This window comes from Rhineura floridana, chromosome 12, assembly GCF_030035675.1.
Source record: "Rhineura floridana isolate rRhiFlo1 chromosome 12, rRhiFlo1.hap2, whole genome shotgun sequence".
NCBI lineage: Eukaryota > Metazoa > Chordata > Lepidosauria > Squamata > Rhineuridae > Rhineura > Rhineura floridana.
In genome coordinates, this window is record NC_084491.1 from 2,301,575 (window position 1) to 2,321,762 (window position 20,188).

The window sequence follows — 20,188 nt, forward strand, 5'->3', positions numbered from 1 at the left end:
GATCTGCCTGCTGGGTTTTCTTCTCCACAGATGTGTGTATAGAAAGCTGTACATGGCTCATTCTACTCTGAGCTGGGCAGGTTGGGGGGGGGAGAACAGGAGGAAAGAGAGGGAGGCCCAGAAAGAAAAGGGCAGGTGTGTTGAATCAAAATTAGCTGGATTATGCACCCACTACCACGACTTCCTCTTCAGTGTGGTGAATCCAGGGCCACATCATTACATTTGGCAGAATAGCTGTCTGGATGCTTAAATCAGTGCCCAGATTACAAAGAAGTTTTCCCACTTGCATCCCTATGCACTGTGCAGCGATCGGGTGTATGGTGGAGCAGACATGCAGTCTTTTTGCCATGTGTCAGTCTGTAAGATTAATTAGATTTTCATAGGCTGAAGGATGAATTGGAGGAGATTCTCCCACATACACACACACACACCTGGTCATATGAATTGGCCCTGGGTCAGCCAAGAAAATTGTGAGCCAGGATTCTTTACTTACAGGAGCAACCTGGAACACTCAAAGACAGCAAGATTAGCAAAAGTTCCCAAGAGCTGTTCCTGCAGCAAGAGAGGGGCAGGCCCTGAAGTTTTTCCTGCCATTGAACTCCCACCCTGGCAGCAGCCTCTCCTGAGCCAGTTTTGCTCACGGAAGTGGATGCATGCTGTTTGCAGCCTCTGTGAGGTTGCCGTATTTCTTGCATCCCTGAAGTACAGCTAGAAAAAAGGATCTAAAGCTCAGTTGCTGCTGTTGTGTTCCTGATAAGCAGAAAAGGGGGGATGCATCTGCATGTTACCAAAGCAGAGGAAACCACTCGCCATGGGAAAATGAGGCACATGCATCAAAATGCATAAAAAAATAGTTTTTCACAAATCCTATTGAACGTTTTTTTTTAAAAGAAAAGCCTCCATTTTGGAGGAGGATGAGAAAAGTAGATCAATATACAGATACGAAAGTAGGAAACCTGGTCTCCTGAAGGCGTTAAGGAGAAAAATCCAGCGTGTTTCAGGCTGGCCTGGGTGGCCATCAATTACGGTGTGCAGCTGAAGCAGCTGTTTATCTAGCCACACGCTCCTATCAATCCCATTCGCAAGGCAGGTGGCGGTAACCCTTCAGGTTACAGATGGGGGTTCATACGACGGGAAGCTCATGTGTGGAAGAACATTCTTAGGACCTGGGAAGCTGGTGCTGAGGAGACAGACTGTGAGCTAGCCTCTTCTCCTGGCTTGCTAGCATTCTCCGTGAAGGAACGTTTGTGTTTTGGTTTTTGTAAGAAGGAACTTTCAATCACGTGAGCCCCCCTTGCAGTCTGAAGTGGTATAGTCTCAGTTCACATGTATGTCTGCTTTCAGATCTGGCCTGAGTCAGCTAGAAGAGAAGGCCCACTAGGCTGGATGTGGTATTTAGGGCCTGTCAGGTGAGGAGCTCTTGTAATGGTTCCATCTCAAGGTCATCTTGACTGCCAGTGCTGCGCCTTTTTCTGGGGAGGGGAGGAGGGGGGTGAGGCGCACCTGAAAATCCCCTTGCGGGAGGGAATTGGTCTTACTGGGTATGTCATGGGGGGCGTGCTGCAAAACCACGAAGGCGTAGGGCTAAGAAGTCCTTGTGGGCGAAATTTAACCAAAGGAGCACGCGTTTGGCAATACCTGGAAATGTCTGGGCTGGCTTTTGAAAAGGGGGGTGTCTGAGGGCTGCAGATCTGAGCTTTGCTGCCTCTTCCAGTATGTTTCCCTCTCCCAGCACTCCCTTAGGCCCAGCAGTCCATAAGGGTGAGAAGGCATCACGGCTGGAGGGAGTGGTGTCAAGTGGAAGGTCTGAGCGTCTCTCTTCACGCTTCCCTGCCCTTGAGAAGCCCCCATGGGGAGCCTTCCTCTTCTGCCAGGGCCGCTTCGCTAAAGCAGACCTGGATTTTTGATGGCAAGATGGCAAGCAGACCTAGAGCAGCACCGGGGCAGCGTTACTCTTCTTGGGGGCCCTTTTCTTCTTTTCACTCCATAGCTGACAGCTGTGAGGGTCAGGTGAACACAGGGGGCAGAACTGGAAAGCAAAGCATTTCCTGAACTGCACCGCTGAGACTGCAGAACGGGGCGAGGGAGGTTTGCTCCTCCGTGAAATAAGCAAATGCAGGATAGCTGAGGAGAGAAAGCGAGGCTTGAATCTGACTCCCTCACATCCTGTTGTTTTCCTGTAGCCCCCCTTCTGTGCATTACTTCTCACGTAGGTGAAGCATATGGAGAGAGGCAAGATTGGCAAGCGGGATCATATAATTGCACCCTTGTAGGCACTCCCGGTGGTTGTGGGCCCTCAGGTGATTGGGTGCCATAAATGGCACATGGCTCTCAATTGCATGGGGCAGCTGTGTGCACCCAACTGTATGCAAGCACCCCTTTTCCAATGGTCTTGCTCAACATGTGACGTGGGCGTGGGGCCAGTGGAGTGTGGCATGTGTTGGGGAGGGACGAGGGAATGCAGCCCCTCCCCATTTGTAGGGAGGAGGTTATGAAAAGGGGCTTACGTGTTGCTTAATTCATGAAGGCACATTCAAACACAATTCTCTGCCACAAGTACAATCCAGGAAATAATTTAACGATGGGTTCTTCTGATGGTATTTACAGCCAAGCTGTAATGGAGACTTAGTGTTATGTGCAAACCCTGCCCAACAGCTTAACTATGGTTTGTGTTAACAAACCACAATCTGAAGCCATGGTTTATTTTATAAATCTTGGTTTGTTTTCACTGTGGCCTTGCATACAGGCAAGCCCAGCATGCTTCCGTAACCATGGCTTGTTTGGCCACCCCATCTCAGAGACTTGGCAAGCCTCAAAGATGTGAGACAAAAGCACCTTGGAAATGTGCCAAGCTTTGATGAAATAAGCCATGGTTGGTTGGTTTGGTCTGTGAGATAACTCATGGTTGGTTCTTTCTTTGTTAAGCAAACCGTGGCTAATTGTGTGGGAACCAGGCCCACGTGGGTGAGTTGATGGAGATGCTCAACTCTCATATCTCTTAAGTGGGGCAGTGACTGGATGAAGGAGAAGGTTCTTTTCAAGAAAGCACGCCCAAGGAGACCCCCACCCACCCTTCCTCAAGAGCCACTGCTTGTCTGGAAGAGGCAGTTCCTTCAGGAGAGACTATTCTAGGCATGCCCTCCCACTTGACTGTGGCTCTAGGGTGCTTTCACTGCCTGTGGCACACTGACTGCCTGGCACATGCCTGTGCTCATTTAGTGCTCAGCCCAGAGCATTGAAGTCCTGTGTTGCTGTGACTGCAGTCTGTTCCTATCCAGATGAGAGGCTACTATTTCATAGCTGATATGGCCTAGCAGCACTTGGTAACAGGGATATTAAAAACGGGGATCATTCTGGGACTTCTTCTCGTGTTAATGCATTTCAGGCACTGGATGGGCTCAGTTTCACAACACATGAGTGACCTGCTGAACATACCTGCAATTGCTGGCTAGATCCTGAAGCCCGCCCTGTAGTTCGTGCAAGAGCCAATCCTGTGTAGCATCCAGACAAAGTGCATTTCTATTCCAAAGGCCTCACATTGTCTGCACCCATTTAATTTCACGGAACGGTTGGGATACACATCCTGTGTGTTTGGTCATTAGATGACATGGATTGGTAACTGGATGGCTGACATTCTCCTAAACCATCATTGTGAGGCTGTAGAGGGGATCCAGAGCCTAGAGTTGGGGTATTCTCCCAGATGTTTCTGAGGGGAGTCACTCCCCTCTTGCTAGCAGAACTACAGTAAGTCTGTTCCCTAAAGGAGCCTTCAGAGGCCCGGAAATACTTCTACATTCCATCACTGCCTCTGAACAAACATTGGCTTCTCAAGCATCAAAGCAGCCTCTTAGCCATGCTGTTGCCACCTGCCCTACCCACCTATTCCTTTTGCTCTGTATTTTTGGAGGGATAAAGTCCTCCATTCACAATATCTAAAGCTGGCCATCCACGTAGTAGTGCTCCTCAGCCTGTCTGTGTCAGTGAGAATTTGTGCACCCCTTATTGCCTGTAATCCTTACAGGAGACCCACATTGTGCTGCTGTGACGTCTTCTCCTCCCCCAAATCTTTTGGCTCTCCTCCTTCAAGTTGGATGTATTCTCTCTGGGCATTCTCTGCTTATTTCTCTCTGGGATTTCTCTCTGGGCATTGTCTTTTACGGGAGAAGTGTTGATGTTTTGTTCTTGTTTTTTGCTGACACATGTAGGCTTGCATCTTTTTTTTATTTGTTGTTTTGACTCAGAATGTGAAATATAAAGGTATTTTATTCTATTTATATACTGTAATATTGTTCAATAAAATGTATCTAAATTGTTTGTGTGCAGTTTCTTGGGCCTGGAAGAATTACTGTAGTTCATTGTGTACATTGCAGAATTTATAACCTTTAAAAAACAGCACAACCTCAGTGTCTGTTATTCTTGATTTGCATGCATGGTTTGGGTTGAACAGCTTTTCTTTCACTAAGTGTGTGTCACATCAGGATCCATGAGATACTAGATAGTGCTAGGAGATGGAATATATGGGTAGAGCTCTGGGGAACCTGTGGCCCTCTAGATCTTGATGGACTCCACTCCCAGCAGTCGGCTTGGCCAATGGTTGCAGATGGCAGGTGGTTGAAGGGCCCCAGATTCACTGTCCATGCTTTAAGCCTGCTCTGGTTTTATATAGGGTTGCAGCACTAACCTTTTTTTCTAAGGTCTATTAGAAAGGTGTGCCCAATTGGGTGGCAAAATGAAAACATTTTCAAAAACTATTTTAGCTACTTATAGAATCAGCAGGTGTCATTTTTTAATATATATTTATTTATTTTAGATATAATAAAACAACCAAAACAGAGAGGGGTACTGTAATGAAATCAATCCTGTTTACTCTATACAGTAGGGCCCCACTTTACAGCACTTTGCTTTACAGCGTTCCGCTAATACAGCGGTTGTGAATTGTAGAAAGGCCTCGCTCTACAGCACTTGTTCCGCTTTTACGGCAGTTTTTTGCCGCCGGGCACCATTTTGGGTCAATGTAAGTCAATGGGATCTGCTTTACAGCGGGGGTCCAGAACGTAACCCGCTGTATGAGCGGGGCCCTGCTATGTTTAAACAGGTTCTGAAATGTTATTCAGGTAAGAAAGAGTTAATGGGGTGCTAGGTGGTGTGGATGATATAGTGGGTGGGAGGGTGAGTGAGAGTCCCGAGTGGGTTTTGACAGAGAAGCGGTTGGTTTTAACAGAGTTAGATGGGATGGACTCGGAGGAGGTAAGATTAGGGATTGTGAAGTGAGCATCTAGGTAGAGGGGCTGGAGCTTTGAGACAAGTTTTGTTGTGGTTAGAGGGGTAGGATGGGCAGGTAGAATAGGGACAACATCTTAATTATCAGCATTCAATATCTTGTAAATAATAAAAGTTTGTTTTAAAACCCTGCATGTCAGCTTGGTCACGTGCTACCAAATCAAGGTCCAATTCTATACCTGTACCAATTATACCAACAGTCTACACCAGTGGTCACCTGGAAGAAAAGGTAGTGGGGCTGAAGCGTGGAGTTCAGAGGGCATATCCAGGCGTGGGGAATCGGGAGGTGAAATCTCAGAGACAAAAACAGGAAATGAAAAACACCTTGACAGCGTATTGAGAATCAACAAACGTATGTTGAAAAAGACACATGCACCGAATACAAAAAAAATTATTCACCATTTCAAAATCCATAGATTTCAGAAAACCTTGGGAACCTTGCTATTGCTATCTGCCTCATTGTGTGTGTGTATGTCCTGCCTTCAAGTCAATTCCGACTTATGGCGACCCTGTGAAGAGGGTTTTCATGAGGCTGAGAGGCAGTGACTGGCCCAAGATCACCCAGTGCGCTTCATGGCTGTGGGGGGATTCGAACCCTGCTCTCCCAGGTCGTAGTCCGTCACCTTAACCACTACGCCACACTGGTTCTCTATCTAGTGTTACAAATAAAGCACCGCTCTGTGACAAATGTGTCCTTTTGTTTTCTGCCTTTTACAATCTTACCTTTTGTGTAAGTTTTTCTGCTAATGCTAACTGCCAAATTTGATTGTACCACAAGAGGATGGAGATGCCCTTCAAGTCCTTCCAAAATTGAGCAATAAGGGACCAGGCTGCAACTAATTAACTGCATGTCCTTTTGCTGATGCCATTTCTGAGGGCTTCTGCTTCTCTTACACATGGGAAGAGGGACGGCCTCTTTTAATGGGATGCTTGCTTGGTGCACAACTGCACAACTGCATAATCCAAACTATTTATATTTGAAACCTTATGCAGATTTAATTTACTTGATTCACAGCTTGTCTGTTTTATTAGGTGTTTTACCAGTTTGCTGTGGTTTTTGCAAAAAAAAAAAAAAGACTGACTATTTGTTGGTATAGCACAGTGGGGAGGAGAGCCTGGCTGGGAGTCCAGAGTCTGAGTTCAAATCCCCACTCATGTCTCCTGGGTGTAAAGGGCCAGCTAAAGATCACCCCCAGTGAGTGGCTCAGGGGTTACGTGCCCTGCCGCCTGTGCAGCCGTGGGCAAGCTGCATAGTCCCAAGGAGCCCAGTTGCTCCCCGGCTGGCAGTTGTGGACAAGGAAGGGGCTGGCTTGTGCAGTGGTGGCAAGCTGAGCAGGCCCTGGCCAGCTGGGGAGGACTAGTCTCAGAAGGGAGGCAATGGGAAACCACCTCTGAATACCGCTTACCATGAAAACCCTATTCGTAGGGTAGCCATAAGTCGGGATTGACTTGAAAGGAGTCCATTTCCATGTTTTCATTTGCTGGGGGTACTGAGAATTCTGTTGAGAACTAAAATTCCCAGAAGCCACATTAAGTCTGTATCATACAGGATGTTGTAAGTAAAAGGAGGAGGAGAAGCTAAGAGAACTTAAGGGCAAAAACAGCAAGACAGTATATGAAGCTTCTACTAAAAAGGCATTCTGTATAAACTGACATTTCAAGTGAGTGAGCCTTGCAAGAGTCTAATGAAACCCAAGTTGTAATGCAAAGAGTTGTCTGTCTTCAGACAACTGTTTATCAAGGATTTTCAAATATGAACAGTTTTCCAGATGTGCACTAGTGTTTCATTGTAGACTGGAGATGGAAGTTGGAAATTCAACATCACATCATCAGTGATATTCTGTGTTTTTAACGGCCGAGTTCTGCATCCTCCTGAAGTGCTATGGGTCTGCTCAGGTGCCTTCAACCCGAACATGACTGTTGCAGTGGTCAAGGAATGGGTGGCAAGCAAGATGGTACCAGAGCAGCAAGTGGATCACCCTCATGGAGCCTCCCACAACCGGATAATCTCCAGATGTTTTAAACTACAAGTCCCATCAGCCCCAGCATCATATGGTCATGCTGGTTGGGGCTGATGGGACTTGTAGTCCACATCTGGAGAAGGTTGGGGAAAGGTGACCTCGCGGATTGTGCTGGGGCTTTGTGCTACTTTGTAGTATAGCTTGGAGTCTGGTCTGAAGGCAATGCATTGCAGGACCCATTGACACATTTCCAAGAGGCGGGTGGGCAGGTGGGTGGCTTGCTGTTCAAATGAGAAGTCTTGCTGCTTGTTAGTCATTTCCCCAAATCGTGGGCTGAGCTATACGTGCAAAATCCTTAAGTCTTTCTGGCTGTTTTTTCCCCAGACGTATGAGTTATACAGGCAGCAGCCCTACTTCCTCAAATGCTTCGACAGTGCAGCGCCCATGCAGCACTACAGCCAAGCCTGCAAGCTCTGCTGTTCGGGAGGGAGGTGGGCTGCGTCTTTTTCAGGTTTTGCACACTTGGAGGGAGCTACTTGCAGCTAGAACTGAGATGTCCTCCAAAGTCCTTGGGAGATGGAAATAAACCCGAGATTTGCTTTGCATCTGGGAAGTGATGTGACTGGATTGGAAGGAAGGAAGAGTGAGTGAGCGAGAGAGAGAGAAGTAGTTCTTTGGGTTTCTCACAGAGGATCACACATGGGGTGAGGGAGGAAGTTGTTGGCAAACCAACTTCAATCGAGACTTTTCTTCTTCAAGTAAGCCCAGAAGGAAATTAAACACACACACACATTTAGAACGCAATCTGAATAAGAGGCATAGCTCAGGCACAGCTACGCAGACCTTCCCACAACTGGAGTCAGGATGTCTCTCAAGCTGCCCCGGAACTGGGATTTCAACCTGAAAGTGGAGATGTCTAAAATAGGTACTACTGCTTTTATTTATTACATTTATAGCTCGCCATTAAAATCATCACTGTATGTGTGGTCCTCCCACATTTTATCCCCTCAACAACCCTGTGAGGGAGGCTAGGCTGTGAGAGAAAAAGACCGGCTCGAGGTCACCCAGTGAGCTGCCTGGGTGAAGGAAATCTGGGAAGCCAGGCTTCCCTTGTCTAGCACTCTTACCAGGCCACCCTGGCTCTCTTGCTGCTTAACCTCCTGTGTGTGTCAAGGCCTGCTGAGATTTAGTAATAGCTGAAGAAGCAAGGCTCCCTCTTCTAGCAGACAGCAAACTGCTTATTTGCACAAACATCTCTACAGCCTTTGCGCGTTAGGCCCCTATTCAAATGGGCCGTGTGTAGGAAAACACGTCCAGATCAGCACGACTCCTTATCTCAGACATGTTGCTGCCTTCTGGAATTTTTGCACTGTAGAATTCTGCATAGTTTATGCAGATTCAGAGTTTCAGCTTTTCTTTGTTAAAAGGAAGAAGTGGTGCAAATGACCAGGCAGTAATCCCTAATTCTGAATACACAGAGCAAATGTTTGTCCACAGGGGCTCTGCAACTATTCAAATAGTGGCTCAGGGCGGAAGCATGTTAACAATTTGCATAGAAAACCTGGGTTTTCTGGGTGTAGATTTTATTCTCTCTCATCTAAGATAAGAAGAGCTTGCTGGATCAGGCCAGTGGCCCATCTAGTCCAGCATCCTGTTCTCACAGTGGCCAACCAGGTGCCTCGGGGAAGACCGCAAGCAGGACCCGAGTGCAAGAACACTCTCCCCTCCTGAGGCTTCCGGCAACTGGTTTTCAGAAGCATGCTGCCTCTGACTAGGGTGGCAGAGCACAGCCATCATGGCTAGTAGCCATTGATAGCCCTGTCCTCCATGAATTTGTCTAATCTTCTTTTAAAGCCATCCAAGCTGGTGGCCATTACTGCATCTTGTGGGAGCAAATTCCATAGTTTAACTATGCGCTGAGTAAAGAAGTACTTCCTTTTGTCCGTCCTGAATCTTCCAACATTCAGCTTCTTTGAATGTCCACGAGTTCTAGTATTATGAGAGAGGGAGAAGAACTTTTCTCTATCCACTTTCTCAATGCCATGCATAATTTTATACACTTCTATCATGTCTCCTCTGACCCGCCTTTTCTCTAAACTAAAAAGCCCCAAATGCTGCAACCTTTCCTCGTAAGGGAGTCGCTCCATCCCCTTGATCATTCTGGTTGCCCTCTTCTGAACCTTTTCCAACTCTATAATATCCTTTTTGAGATGAGGCGACCAGAACTGTACACAGTATTCCAAATGCGGCCGCACCATAGATTTATAAAACGGCATTATGATATCGGCTGTTTTATTTTCAATACCTTTCCTAATTATCGCTAGCATGGAATTTGCCTTTTTCACAGCTGCCGCACACTGGGTCGACATTTTCATCGTGCTGTCCACTACAACCCCGAGGTCTCTCTCCTGGTCGGTCACCGCCAGTTCAGACCCCATGAGCGTATATGTGAAATTCAGATTTTTTGCTCCCATATGCATAATTTTACACTTGTTTATATTGAATTGCATTTGCCATTTTTCCGCCCATTCACTCAGTTTGGAGATATCTTTTTGGAGCTCTTCGCAATCCCTTTTTGTTTTAACAACCCTGAACAATTTAGTGTCAGCAAACTTGGCCACTTCACTGCTCACTCCTAATTCTAGGTCATTAAGGAACAAGTTGAAAAGTACAGGTCCCAATACTGATCCTTGAGGGACTCCACTGTCTACAGCCCTCCATTGGCAGAACTGTCCGTTCATTCCTACTCTGCTTTCTGCTTCTTAACCAATTCCTTATCCACAAGAGGACCTCTCCTCTTATTCCATGACTGCTAAGCTTCCTCAGAAGTCTTTGGTGTATTCCGAGCCCTTCTGCTCAGCCTGTCCAGATGGGTATCTATGCGAGAGGTTGGCCTGATTTAGTGTTGTTTGGGTCTGTGGGGTCTGAGCTGTGATGGGGCTCTTACGCAGGAAGCAAGCCGCCCCCTCCTTCTGCCAAGTTGCACAAAGTCACCCCGAGTCGTGCAAGCCAGAAAGAGAAGAACCCTTTCCCCTTGGACCAGGGGCAGGGAACTTTTGGCCCTTCAGATGTGCAGAACTACAGTACCCATCATCCACAGCAAGCATGGCCAGTGGCCATGGGTGAGGGGTGCTATAGTTCAGTGGCAGCTGGTGGGCCAAACCTTCCCCACGCCTGCCTCAGACAGTGCAGAAGGCAAAGGGAGGCGAGAGGTGGCACAGGAAGTGGGCACGACCTGCTGCCATGGCATGTTTGGCTTCCATCCTGCTGGGAGGGCGGACTAAGGAGGGAAGGTAAAGGCACCTTCCATTGCAAGCGCCTTGAGCCAACGAGGGAAGCAAGAAGCCAGGGGTCTCTGCAGAATGGAGGGCTGAAATAATGTGCTGCTCCCCTTTCCTTCTGTCCTTTTGTTTTCACTGCTCTGTCACGCATCTTAAGACCTGACGATGTTCCTTTTGGACAAGTGAAGTGTGCCGGTTTAATGTGCATTTAATTCCGGAGACAGCATGTCTCATGGACCCCTTAAGTAGGGCATAAACGCAAGAGTTCTTCCTCCACCTATCCCCAGTGTCTGACACTCCCAGATTGACTGCCTCTGAGGGTGGAGGTTCTGTTTAGCTTTCACAGCCAATAGCTGTCGAAGAGTAGGACCTGTGACAAAATGTGGCAGTGTGCGGGGGCATATTTTGGGCCAACACCCCCTGTACAGAACAAAGGTGGTTCCAGCAGTCTCCCTGAGCCACTAATAAGGTGACAGAGAATGTTTTGCCATTGCTACAGGCTTTTTTTGTACTGAGCAGGCATGCTGTGGTGCAAAACACTCTTCTGCATCAGTGCTGTTAAATTCTCAGTTGTCAGGATTGTCTGCCATTTTGTACAGACTTCTAAATGGGACTAAATGCTTTGTTGCATAAAGCATGCGCACCAAACAGAAAAAGAAAATGCATGGGCATGGATCACTGTGTGCATGGATTACAAGGTGCTATGCATGTACACCACAGTAAGCCCCAGCAGAATTCCTTGTGGCCCCCAGAAAGAGAAAATTCCTGAATATGGCACTGAGTGCTCCTCTTCACTCTCCCAGTCAGGGCACTCCATGCCGCTCCACTCTCTACCCCACCCCACCCTCACACACCATCTATGTTTCATGTTGCTAGCATCTCTTACTCCCTAAGAGAAGTCAGGTTACCCATAGGCTGCCCACTGCTTCCACAGGGCCACTTTAATGTTGCAGTTAATAAACATACTAGGGAGGCGGAGCTTGGAAAAAATACTTTTTGAACTACAGCTCTCATCAGCCCAATCCAGTGGCCATGCTGGCTGGGGCTGATGGGAGTTGTCGTTCAGAAAATGAACTTTTCCAAGCTCTGCTAGGGAGTAAGCGCCACTGAATGCAGTGGTACCTTCTTCTGAGTCGACATGCATGGGATTGGGATACAGCAAGCCATCTCTTCTTCCCTTGACATGCAAACAGCATGAAAAAAGTAAACCAAGCAAAATGAGAAGTTACCAGACGTGAGTACAAGTGCTACTTCTTTTTGCTGATTGTCTTGAAAAGATGAAGTCTGTTGCTTCTTCCTGCCTGTGTTTTGAAAGCATGCAACAGGAAACTACCAGAAATGGCCTGCAGCAGACATTTCATGCAGAAGCAGTGTTTTAATTTAAGAAACGCCATCAGAGCTCAGTTAACATGCTTTTGCAAGTTACATGTAGTTACCACTAAAATGTAAATATGAGATGTACATTTTACAGATCTTTGAACCAGCTCTTATTTTTGTACATCTCTGACTTGTATCTAAGCATATGTTGCAAGCATATTCGCATTCATTTCCCCTGCATTTTCTTTCAGAGCAGGGAAATGTAATATCAAAGCAGTCCAGAAGGCACACACAGGTTGAGATTTCCTGCTATATGAAGAACCACAGTTCTTGAGCAACTTGTTTGGAGAGGCCTTCTGTGTACTCTTTGTGCCCTCTGGGTCTACCCTGATGGGCGCCACAGTAGCTGAAATGCAGAAGGCTCTATGCTAATCTCCAGTTTAAAAAATAGGTGGAGGTCAATTGGATCAGTGCTGGGAGGAGGGGCCGGCCTGAGACATGAGTAAACTGGTTGCTCACCCTGGACACTGTAAGGAGAACAGAGAAGAATTCACTGTTTGTGTTCTGTCTGCAGACATCTAGAGGGAAGCTCTGGGCCTTCTCCGGGACATTGTGGGCTTTTGCAATTCTGCGGAAGCCACCCAGCTACACAACACTGCAAAACTGGCTGGCAGAGGGGGGAGGGGGATGGAGGGCGCTATTTATCCTAGTTCTGGCCCTGGAAGGAGCTGCGCTTTTTCTACTGGACTGTTTCCCACTGCATGAAAATCCTTTAGCATTTTAGTGCAAATTTCTCCTACTAAACATATTTTTGTATGGAGTTTTGACTAATGTCCGTATTTTTATGCACATTTCCCCCTAATGTGTGTGTTTTGTAAGCACTGCGCAGTTGGAGGACTGCATTGCAAAATGTGGGTACGTGTGGATTTTGAAGGACGGCTGTGCTTCAGTTCCCATGTTGTTTTGGAAAATGTGAATTGGATAAATCCGGCTTTAAACATGACCTGAATCAAATTTCTCCTCCTTCCCTCCTCTCATCAGCCCAGCACAAGCCAATCTTCATTGTTCTGGTGGGCAGCAGGTTTTTCCTTGCCAGGGCAGTTTTCAAAGGGGATGTGACAAATCCATGAAGGAGAATGCTATTAATGATTGCAAGTCATGATCATTACAAGCTACTTCTAGAGGCTGGAGTGACTCCCCTAGGAGGAAAAGTTGGAACACGTGGGGCCTTTTAATTTTGAAAGAGCTGAGAGAGGTGTATACAATTTATGGGGGATGTTTTTCTAGAACCATCCAATGAAACTGAATGGATTTGAGGCTAGACAAAAGGAGGTGCATCTTCACCCACTGCACAATGAAACAATGGAATTGAATCACAGTCTGTAGTTCTGGCCTCCAACTTGGGCAACTTTAAAAGAGGGTTAGAAATAGGCATGGAGGGCAAATTCATGGGAGGATGAGGCTGCCAATGGCTGCTAGTTGTCATGGCTATATACTACCTCCAGGATCAGAGACAGTGTGCCGTTCTGAATACCAGTGGCTGGGGATTAGGATGAGGCGGAGTGCGGTTGTGCTGGGGCCTTCCTTGTGGGCTTCCCATAAGAGGCATCTGGTTGGCCACTGTGAGAACAGGATGGTGGACTAGATGAGCCACTGGCCTGACCTAGCAGGGCCCTGCAGCTACCTGAGGTCCTTCTACCTGGAGGGATTGGAGAGATTGGCTGCACCTACTGGGCACTTCTGCATGCAAAGACTGAGAGGAAATATGATAGCCCTCTTCAAGTACTTGAAAGGGTGTCACACAGAGGAGGGCCAGGATCTCTTCTCGATCATCCCAGAGTGCAGGATGCAGAATAATGGGCTCAAGTGACAAGAAGCCAGATTTGGCTGAACATCAGGAAAAACTTCCTAACTGTCAGAGCAGTTTGTTATGTGTCTTCAAGTCAATTGTGACTTATGGCGACCCTTGAATCATTGACCTCCAATAGCATCTGTTATAAACCACCCTGTTCAGATCTTGTAAGTTCAGGTCTGTGGCTTCCTTTATTGAATCAATCCATCTCTTGCTTGGCCTTCCTCTTTTTCTACTCTCTTCTGTTTTTCCCAGCGTTATTTCCTAGCCTACCCAGTCAGAGCGGCATGATAATGGAACCAATGACCTAGGGAGGTGGCGGGCTCTCCAACACTAGAGGCCTTCAAGAGGCAGCTGGACAGCCACTTGTTGGGTCTGCTTTAAGTTGGATACCTGCATTCAGCGGGGGTTGGACTCAACGGCCTCATAGGCCCCTTCCAGCTCTACGATTCTTTGATTCTATTAATCCTCCCACTTTCACCGTAGAGTCAAACTGGGCTAAGCCATTTCTAAAATAGCGGGTGGGTGGGGCTGACCCAACCAACCAGAAACAGAGGCAAGCTCAACAAGGCTTTGCTCAACACCCTGGGGAAACCTCTCTGTTGCACTTGCTGCATGATGACGCAGTCAGACAAGCCGCATGGGACCAACCTTTTGCTGCCACATAAGTTCTCCATAGGGGCAGCTGGTGCCTGCACATCTTCATGTGGGGGTACATAATGGCCCTATCGGGTTGAGCCCTTGGCTTGACTGCATTGCTCTCATGCCTGTCAACAGCAGCGATGCGTAGCCTGCTATTATCACCACTCCTTCAAATAACAAACTCAGGTGCCAACAGAAAAGGGACCAAAAAGGGACCCTGTTTTGGGGGAGGCATCATCAGCATACTTGGGGTGGGGGAAGGAGATTTGTAGAAGTATAAAAGCATTTTTTAAAGAACTACCAGGGCCAAAGGAGAGCCCAGCAAGGACTGAGATGCTCCGTGGCCACAGAATGTTGGGAAAGAAAAGTGGGGGAGGGGTGGCATCTCCTTTACAGTATTGTGTCCTGGAGGGGGGGCAGGCTGGCTGGCTGGAGCTCTGAACAGGAGCCCTCGTGCTAGGAGGTGAGGAGGGCGCCTCCTGCGACGAGATGCTGCAGGTCCCAGTTGGTCCCTACAATCAACTGAGTTTGATCCCAGTTTGGAAGGGGCATTACTTTAAAAAAATAAAGGAGACTCCCTTGATAAATTGAAGGAGTCATGCTCATGAATTAAAAGAAAAAGACACTTTTGAACACTGCCCCTCCCCCAGGGCCTGTGACTGCTGATGGCAATCACGGGGCAGGGGGAGTGAAAGGAAGTAGAAGGCCAGGCAAGTGCGTCAGTCTTTCAGTGAAGTCTGTGGCTGAGACCAGTGTTTGTGTGTGGAAAGCAAATGAAAGGAGGGATTAACTTGCTCAAGCTCCTGACAATTGTGGCACGTATCCTGGAAAGCAGGAGATGAAAAGCTGGGGAGGGGGCTTTCTCATTCTGCGGGGTGGTTCTTGTATATACTGAGCGAGGGGAGAGCCCGTGAAATACGGAAACACAAACAAAGCACTGAGGTCATCATACTTGGACTCATCATGAGAAGACATGATTCACTAGAGAAGACAATAATGCTGGGAAAAACAGAAGGAACTAGAAAAAAAGGAAGGCCAAACAAGAGATGGATTGATTCCATCAAGGAAGCTACAGACCTGAACTTACAAGATCTGAACAGGGTGGTTCGTGACAGATGCTCTTGGAGGTCACTGATTCATAGGGTCGCCATAAGTCGTAGTCGACTTGGAGGCACATAACAACGAAGCAGTTCCTATCTTTTGAAAAGCATTGTTTGTTTTACAATATCCATTGTTTTTATCTTTAAATAATAATAAAGAAAAGTTAAGAATAAATAAAAAGGCATCCAGCTTACACCTTTATTTTATTAGTATTTATATAATGCTTATAGCATTTGAAATGTAAGTGCTGTTTAATGTTGCCGCAAAGTAAAGCTTTGTTCAACTGATGACATCAAAATGGAAATTGAAAAAGAAACATACTTTTAATTGAAGGAAGATCATTTTTGTAGTTAGTACCCAAACAAGCTGTAGAGCCTTGGGGGAAAAAGTTACAAACAATGCATTAAAAAAACGCAGCCGCTGAGCTCAGCTCGGCAACCCCTTCAGCTCAGCTCGGTGCCCCAGGCAACCCCCCAGCCTGCCCACCCCTGAGGCCAGCCCTGTCCACACACGTTAACCAAGAAATCTTCAGGGTTCAGAATTATTTCTATAGCCACATCTTCGGACACTTGTCTCCCATCTTTCCTGTAAGGACCTCAAGGTTGCCTTTTCAGAGTTAGCCCATTATGAGCTTTGCGTAGGGTGAAGCTTGTTGCCTCATAACATTGCAATGAGTTGGATTCTTTGTCATCGTGTTTTGGCCCGCATTCTCCAGCAAGCCAGGGCACATGATGCCCACCAGCCCCTTCTCTCTTGATTCTAAGGAGAGAACAATTGTGTGCAGAGGAAAATTGCCATCAGTTGCTTCCCCTTTGAAATTCCCTCCTGGACCCCCTCCTCTCCCCCGGCACTCCTCCAGATCCACCTTACCTTGCAGACACAGATCTAGAACCCCACAGGGATGAGAGCAGCTCGGGGGAGGGGCAGGGAAATAGGAATTCAGATTGTTTCCATTTATCTATGGCCTAATCCACAAGTAGCCAGCAGAGGGTGCTCATTAACAGATAATGTGTGGTGTAGTGGTTAAGGTGTTGGACTACGACCTGGGAGACCAGGGTTCGAATCCCCACACAGCCATGAAGCTGACTGGGTGATCTTGGGCCAGTCACTGCCTCTCAGCCTCAGAGGAAGGCAATGGGAATCCTCTGAAAACCGCTTACCATGAAAACCCTATTCATAGGGTCGCCATAAGTCAGAATTGACTTGAAGGCAGTCTATCAGCGCTAGCTTAGCGAGTGAGAGTCTTCCATACTTGACCTACAGCACCTTGTTCCAATAGTTACAACAGCTCAGTCTCCATATTACAGGTGGTGGTAGGTGGCCCGGCCGGGAGACACTGTGAGCAAGAGTCAATATGACATTGACACTTTGGGCTTCCTGATGTGAAACTGGCCTCTTAGTCACTGCAGTGTTGCTCTTGGATCAATTTCATTTCCACTTTGCACATTATTGCATCACCATGGTGTTTCTGCTGGAGCAAAGATTTGAATAGCCTAAAATAGCAACTGAAACTTTGGGGAGGAGGTTTACCTGCAAGGGCTGTTGGTGTTAGGCCTTGGCTCCAGCAGCACCTTCCGTCAAGGGATTTGGGGCAGCAGGTCCTAGGCTGTGGTCTGAAGGCACCTGAGGCCAGCTCCCTGCTGAAGCTAAGCAGGCTCAGGTCAGTGCCTGGATGGGAGACCGCCTGGGAACCGTATGGAAGCCGCCTTGGGTTTCATGAAAAGAAAGGCAGGGTATAAATAAATAAGCCCAAGGAACGCCCTTGCTGGAGACCCCCCAGAAGGCCGTGGCCCCTTGAGCTGCACTTTAGCCAAATGGAAGATGCGCAGGCAGGGCGTTTTGCTGCCTGAGACAAAAGGAGAGATGGCGGCAGCCCCTCCCACTCCACATACAGAATTCGACCAGACTGGCAGTGGACTCTTTCTTCAGCTGGGGCTGAGATTGTGTCTTCCACTGCACCGGAGGGCAGCAGCCTAGCTTAAGGGTTCCAGGATAGGCCGTGTAGCACACACTGCTCTGCCCTCCAACAGAGAGGTCTGACTCAGGGTTCAGGAGGAACAGCGGAGGGACTACTGGTGCTGCCCCTCCCCCCACCAGCATCTGCCACCTGAGGCAGTCACTTTGCCTAACAGTGGGGGCCACTCTTACCTGATCGTAGCTGAAAACTTAACAACAGAGTAAGGGCTGATTCATTTGTCCGCTCTGAAGGCAGAAACACCCCACAGATGACTTTTAAACTTGATCTGTAAAATTGGCCTGGTGGGAGCATCCTCCATCATAAATATCATTATTGCCACATCTTTAAAATGTCTTGTTTCTAAATTGTGGGCATTTTGTATTAAAATGACGAGACTGAGCTTGGTTCTGCTCTGGAAAACTTTGGCAAAAGTGTATTTGTTCTGCTCTGTCCGAACTCTAGAATGGCTCCCAAAGTCCATTCTGGCTAGTGGCTAGGCACACACATGGTGTTCCCATGGCTTGGTTTCTTTGCACATAACGTGACTGACAATGGCATCTGCCTCTGGGCAGATGGGGGGACATTGCAGGCAAAGGCAAGCGCCTGCCTTGTTTGCATTTGGACTTCAAGCAAGAGGTGCAAGAAGGAAGCGAGGATCATTCCTTGCAAGGCAGCCATTTCTTGTTCTTTGAGGTTTGCGGAAGCAGCTCTCCTCTATGGCCCATCATCACCATTGGTTTTAGTGCCCAGACTTTGGAGTCCACTCTTCCTTGTTTAGATGAGCCTTCCATGGATTAATTTCTGCCCTCCGTTAATAGTCTTTCTTTGACTTTGCTGTCCTGTTTTTGCTATTACTTTTGCTATGATAAATATCATATTATGATATTTTAATGTTTTTTAAGTGCTGACAATATGATACTTCTGACAATATGATACTTTGGGTGTTGTGCCAAAAAAGCTGGCTATACAATTTAAAACACATAAACGTTCCGCACACAGCCCCCCGGCCTTAAAAAGAATCAGGATCCTGCAAGGAGACCCAAACTGCTCAGACGTTTCCAGAATGTCCTGTCCTCATTTTTCATAGCCACAGATGGTGGCCACGGCGGCTCCTCCACATTCCTCAGCAGCACATTTAATCACAACAAGCTGGTGCCCAGTTGGGAGCAGTTTTGGTTGCTTTTTGCATTTGTAAAGAATAACGCCTACGCAGGAAAAAGGAAGTCCATTTGAATAAACAGTTGCAGTAGCTTCCTTTCTCAAAGGCACAGCAGTCAGAAATCTATGCTTGAAGTGTCCACTTTTGCTCAGCTTTGGAGGCACAATGGTGGATTTTCCTCCCTGACAGGCCTGAGGCACTTCTGGGCCAGAAACGTCCTCAAACTCTCTGTGGCTTTGCTCTAGTGGGTCTTCCCCCTCTGGCCAGGGCTGCTTGCTCACTCCCTTTGACTTCTCTCCCTAGTTCGCTCTCAGAGCATGATGGCTGTCGATCCAAAGGGCTCAGGCCGCTGGGCCTACCCTCCCAACCCGCTGGAGCGGCCTCTGAAAACTGGCTGGCTGAAGAAACAGCGCTCCATTGTCAAGAACTGGCAGCAAAGGTACTTCGTGTTGAAAGGGCAACACCTGTATTACTACAAGGATGAAGAGGACCTCAAGCCCCAGGTATTGTGCTGGAGGGAGGTCCAGATGGTTTTCCATGGTTCTCTTTGCTCTCCTTGGGCTGGTGGTGGGTCAGGAGGATACATCTCAGTGGCAGGAGAGGCAAAAAACTTACCCAAGATCTTTCAGGATTAGGGAACCAGATCTCAGACCATTTCCAAGCAAACCCATCTAGAGACCTAGGTAGGAGGGCACCTAAGTACCATGGAAGAGAGGAAGGAGAGCACAGCTGGCAAGGTGGAGGCAGATGCACCATCTGGGAGAGTCTCAAGAGTCCCCTGCACTGTTACAGAGGGCACTGGGGTGCATTATCACTTGGTGTGATGCCTGGCCAGAGTAAAAGTCAAGAAGGCAACCCCAGCTCTCAGTTGGTGGCCTCCTTAATGGCTTTTGCTCCTGCTTGACCCTGTCAACCACTGTAGTCAGTCTTTTGGAAAGAGTCCCCCATAAGATTCTTGCCAGGGGTAGACCATCTTGGATTCAGAGATGGAACTATGAGAGATATCTTCAGGCCATCCTCCTGAACGAATGAATGAATGAATAATATAACTCTAATAAAGATCCATCAGATCTTTGCATAAATTTTCTGTTTTCAAGATCTTTTGGAAAGTATTGTGACAATGACAACAGAGGAAGGTCTGGAACCAGGTTGAGAGAGAGGCCATTTTATGGGATCAAGGCGGCTTCTGGCATTTTTATGTAACTACAGAAAAACAAAAAACATTAAACAGAAAAAATAATTTTTTTAATAACACAGTGAGCTAAAGTAAAGTAATATAAATATTAAATGATAAAAGTAATATAAATTAATATCCAAATGATAGTTAATATTCATACAATTGATAAAGTTTATATTCTGCTATCGCTTAGTCAAATGTACTGTTCATCATTTATTTTTCTAACCTTTGTACGTTACTTTTCTGCCATCTTAGAACCCACAGCCAGAATACATGGGAGGGGGGTTCTCAGGTACTCCCTCATCCTGATCAGATCCAGACCTGCTTAGCTTCAGCAAGGCGGGGGTCTCACGTGCCTTCAGACCATATCCTGGGACTATGTCACATTTGCCGTTTCAGCTGTCCGAGAGGATGATTGCTTTGCCATTTACTGGTAACAAGAACTTTTGCTACAGTCAGCA

General features: G+C 47.3%; 1 protein-coding gene across 3 annotated transcripts in view; it reads left to right on the forward strand.

Moving 5' to 3' along the window:
* The first annotated feature begins 5,599 nt into the window (after positions 1-5,599).
* Positions 5,600-20,188, forward strand: part of ARHGAP25 (Rho GTPase activating protein 25) — a 56,219-nt gene continuing 41,630 nt past the window's right edge. The window contains exons 1-2 of one of the 3 annotated variants that reach the window (XM_061592456.1): positions 5,600-5,632; positions 18,854-19,053. In XM_061592456.1, coding sequence (XP_061448440.1) covers positions 18,868-19,053 — 186 coding nt within the window. In that variant the 5' untranslated portion in view covers positions 5,600-5,632; positions 18,854-18,867. Of the gene's footprint in view, positions 5,633-7,720; positions 8,167-11,544; positions 11,757-18,853; positions 19,054-20,188 lie in introns of those variants that run through there. The other 2 variants (XM_061592454.1, XM_061592455.1) reach the window with 2 other exon arrangements.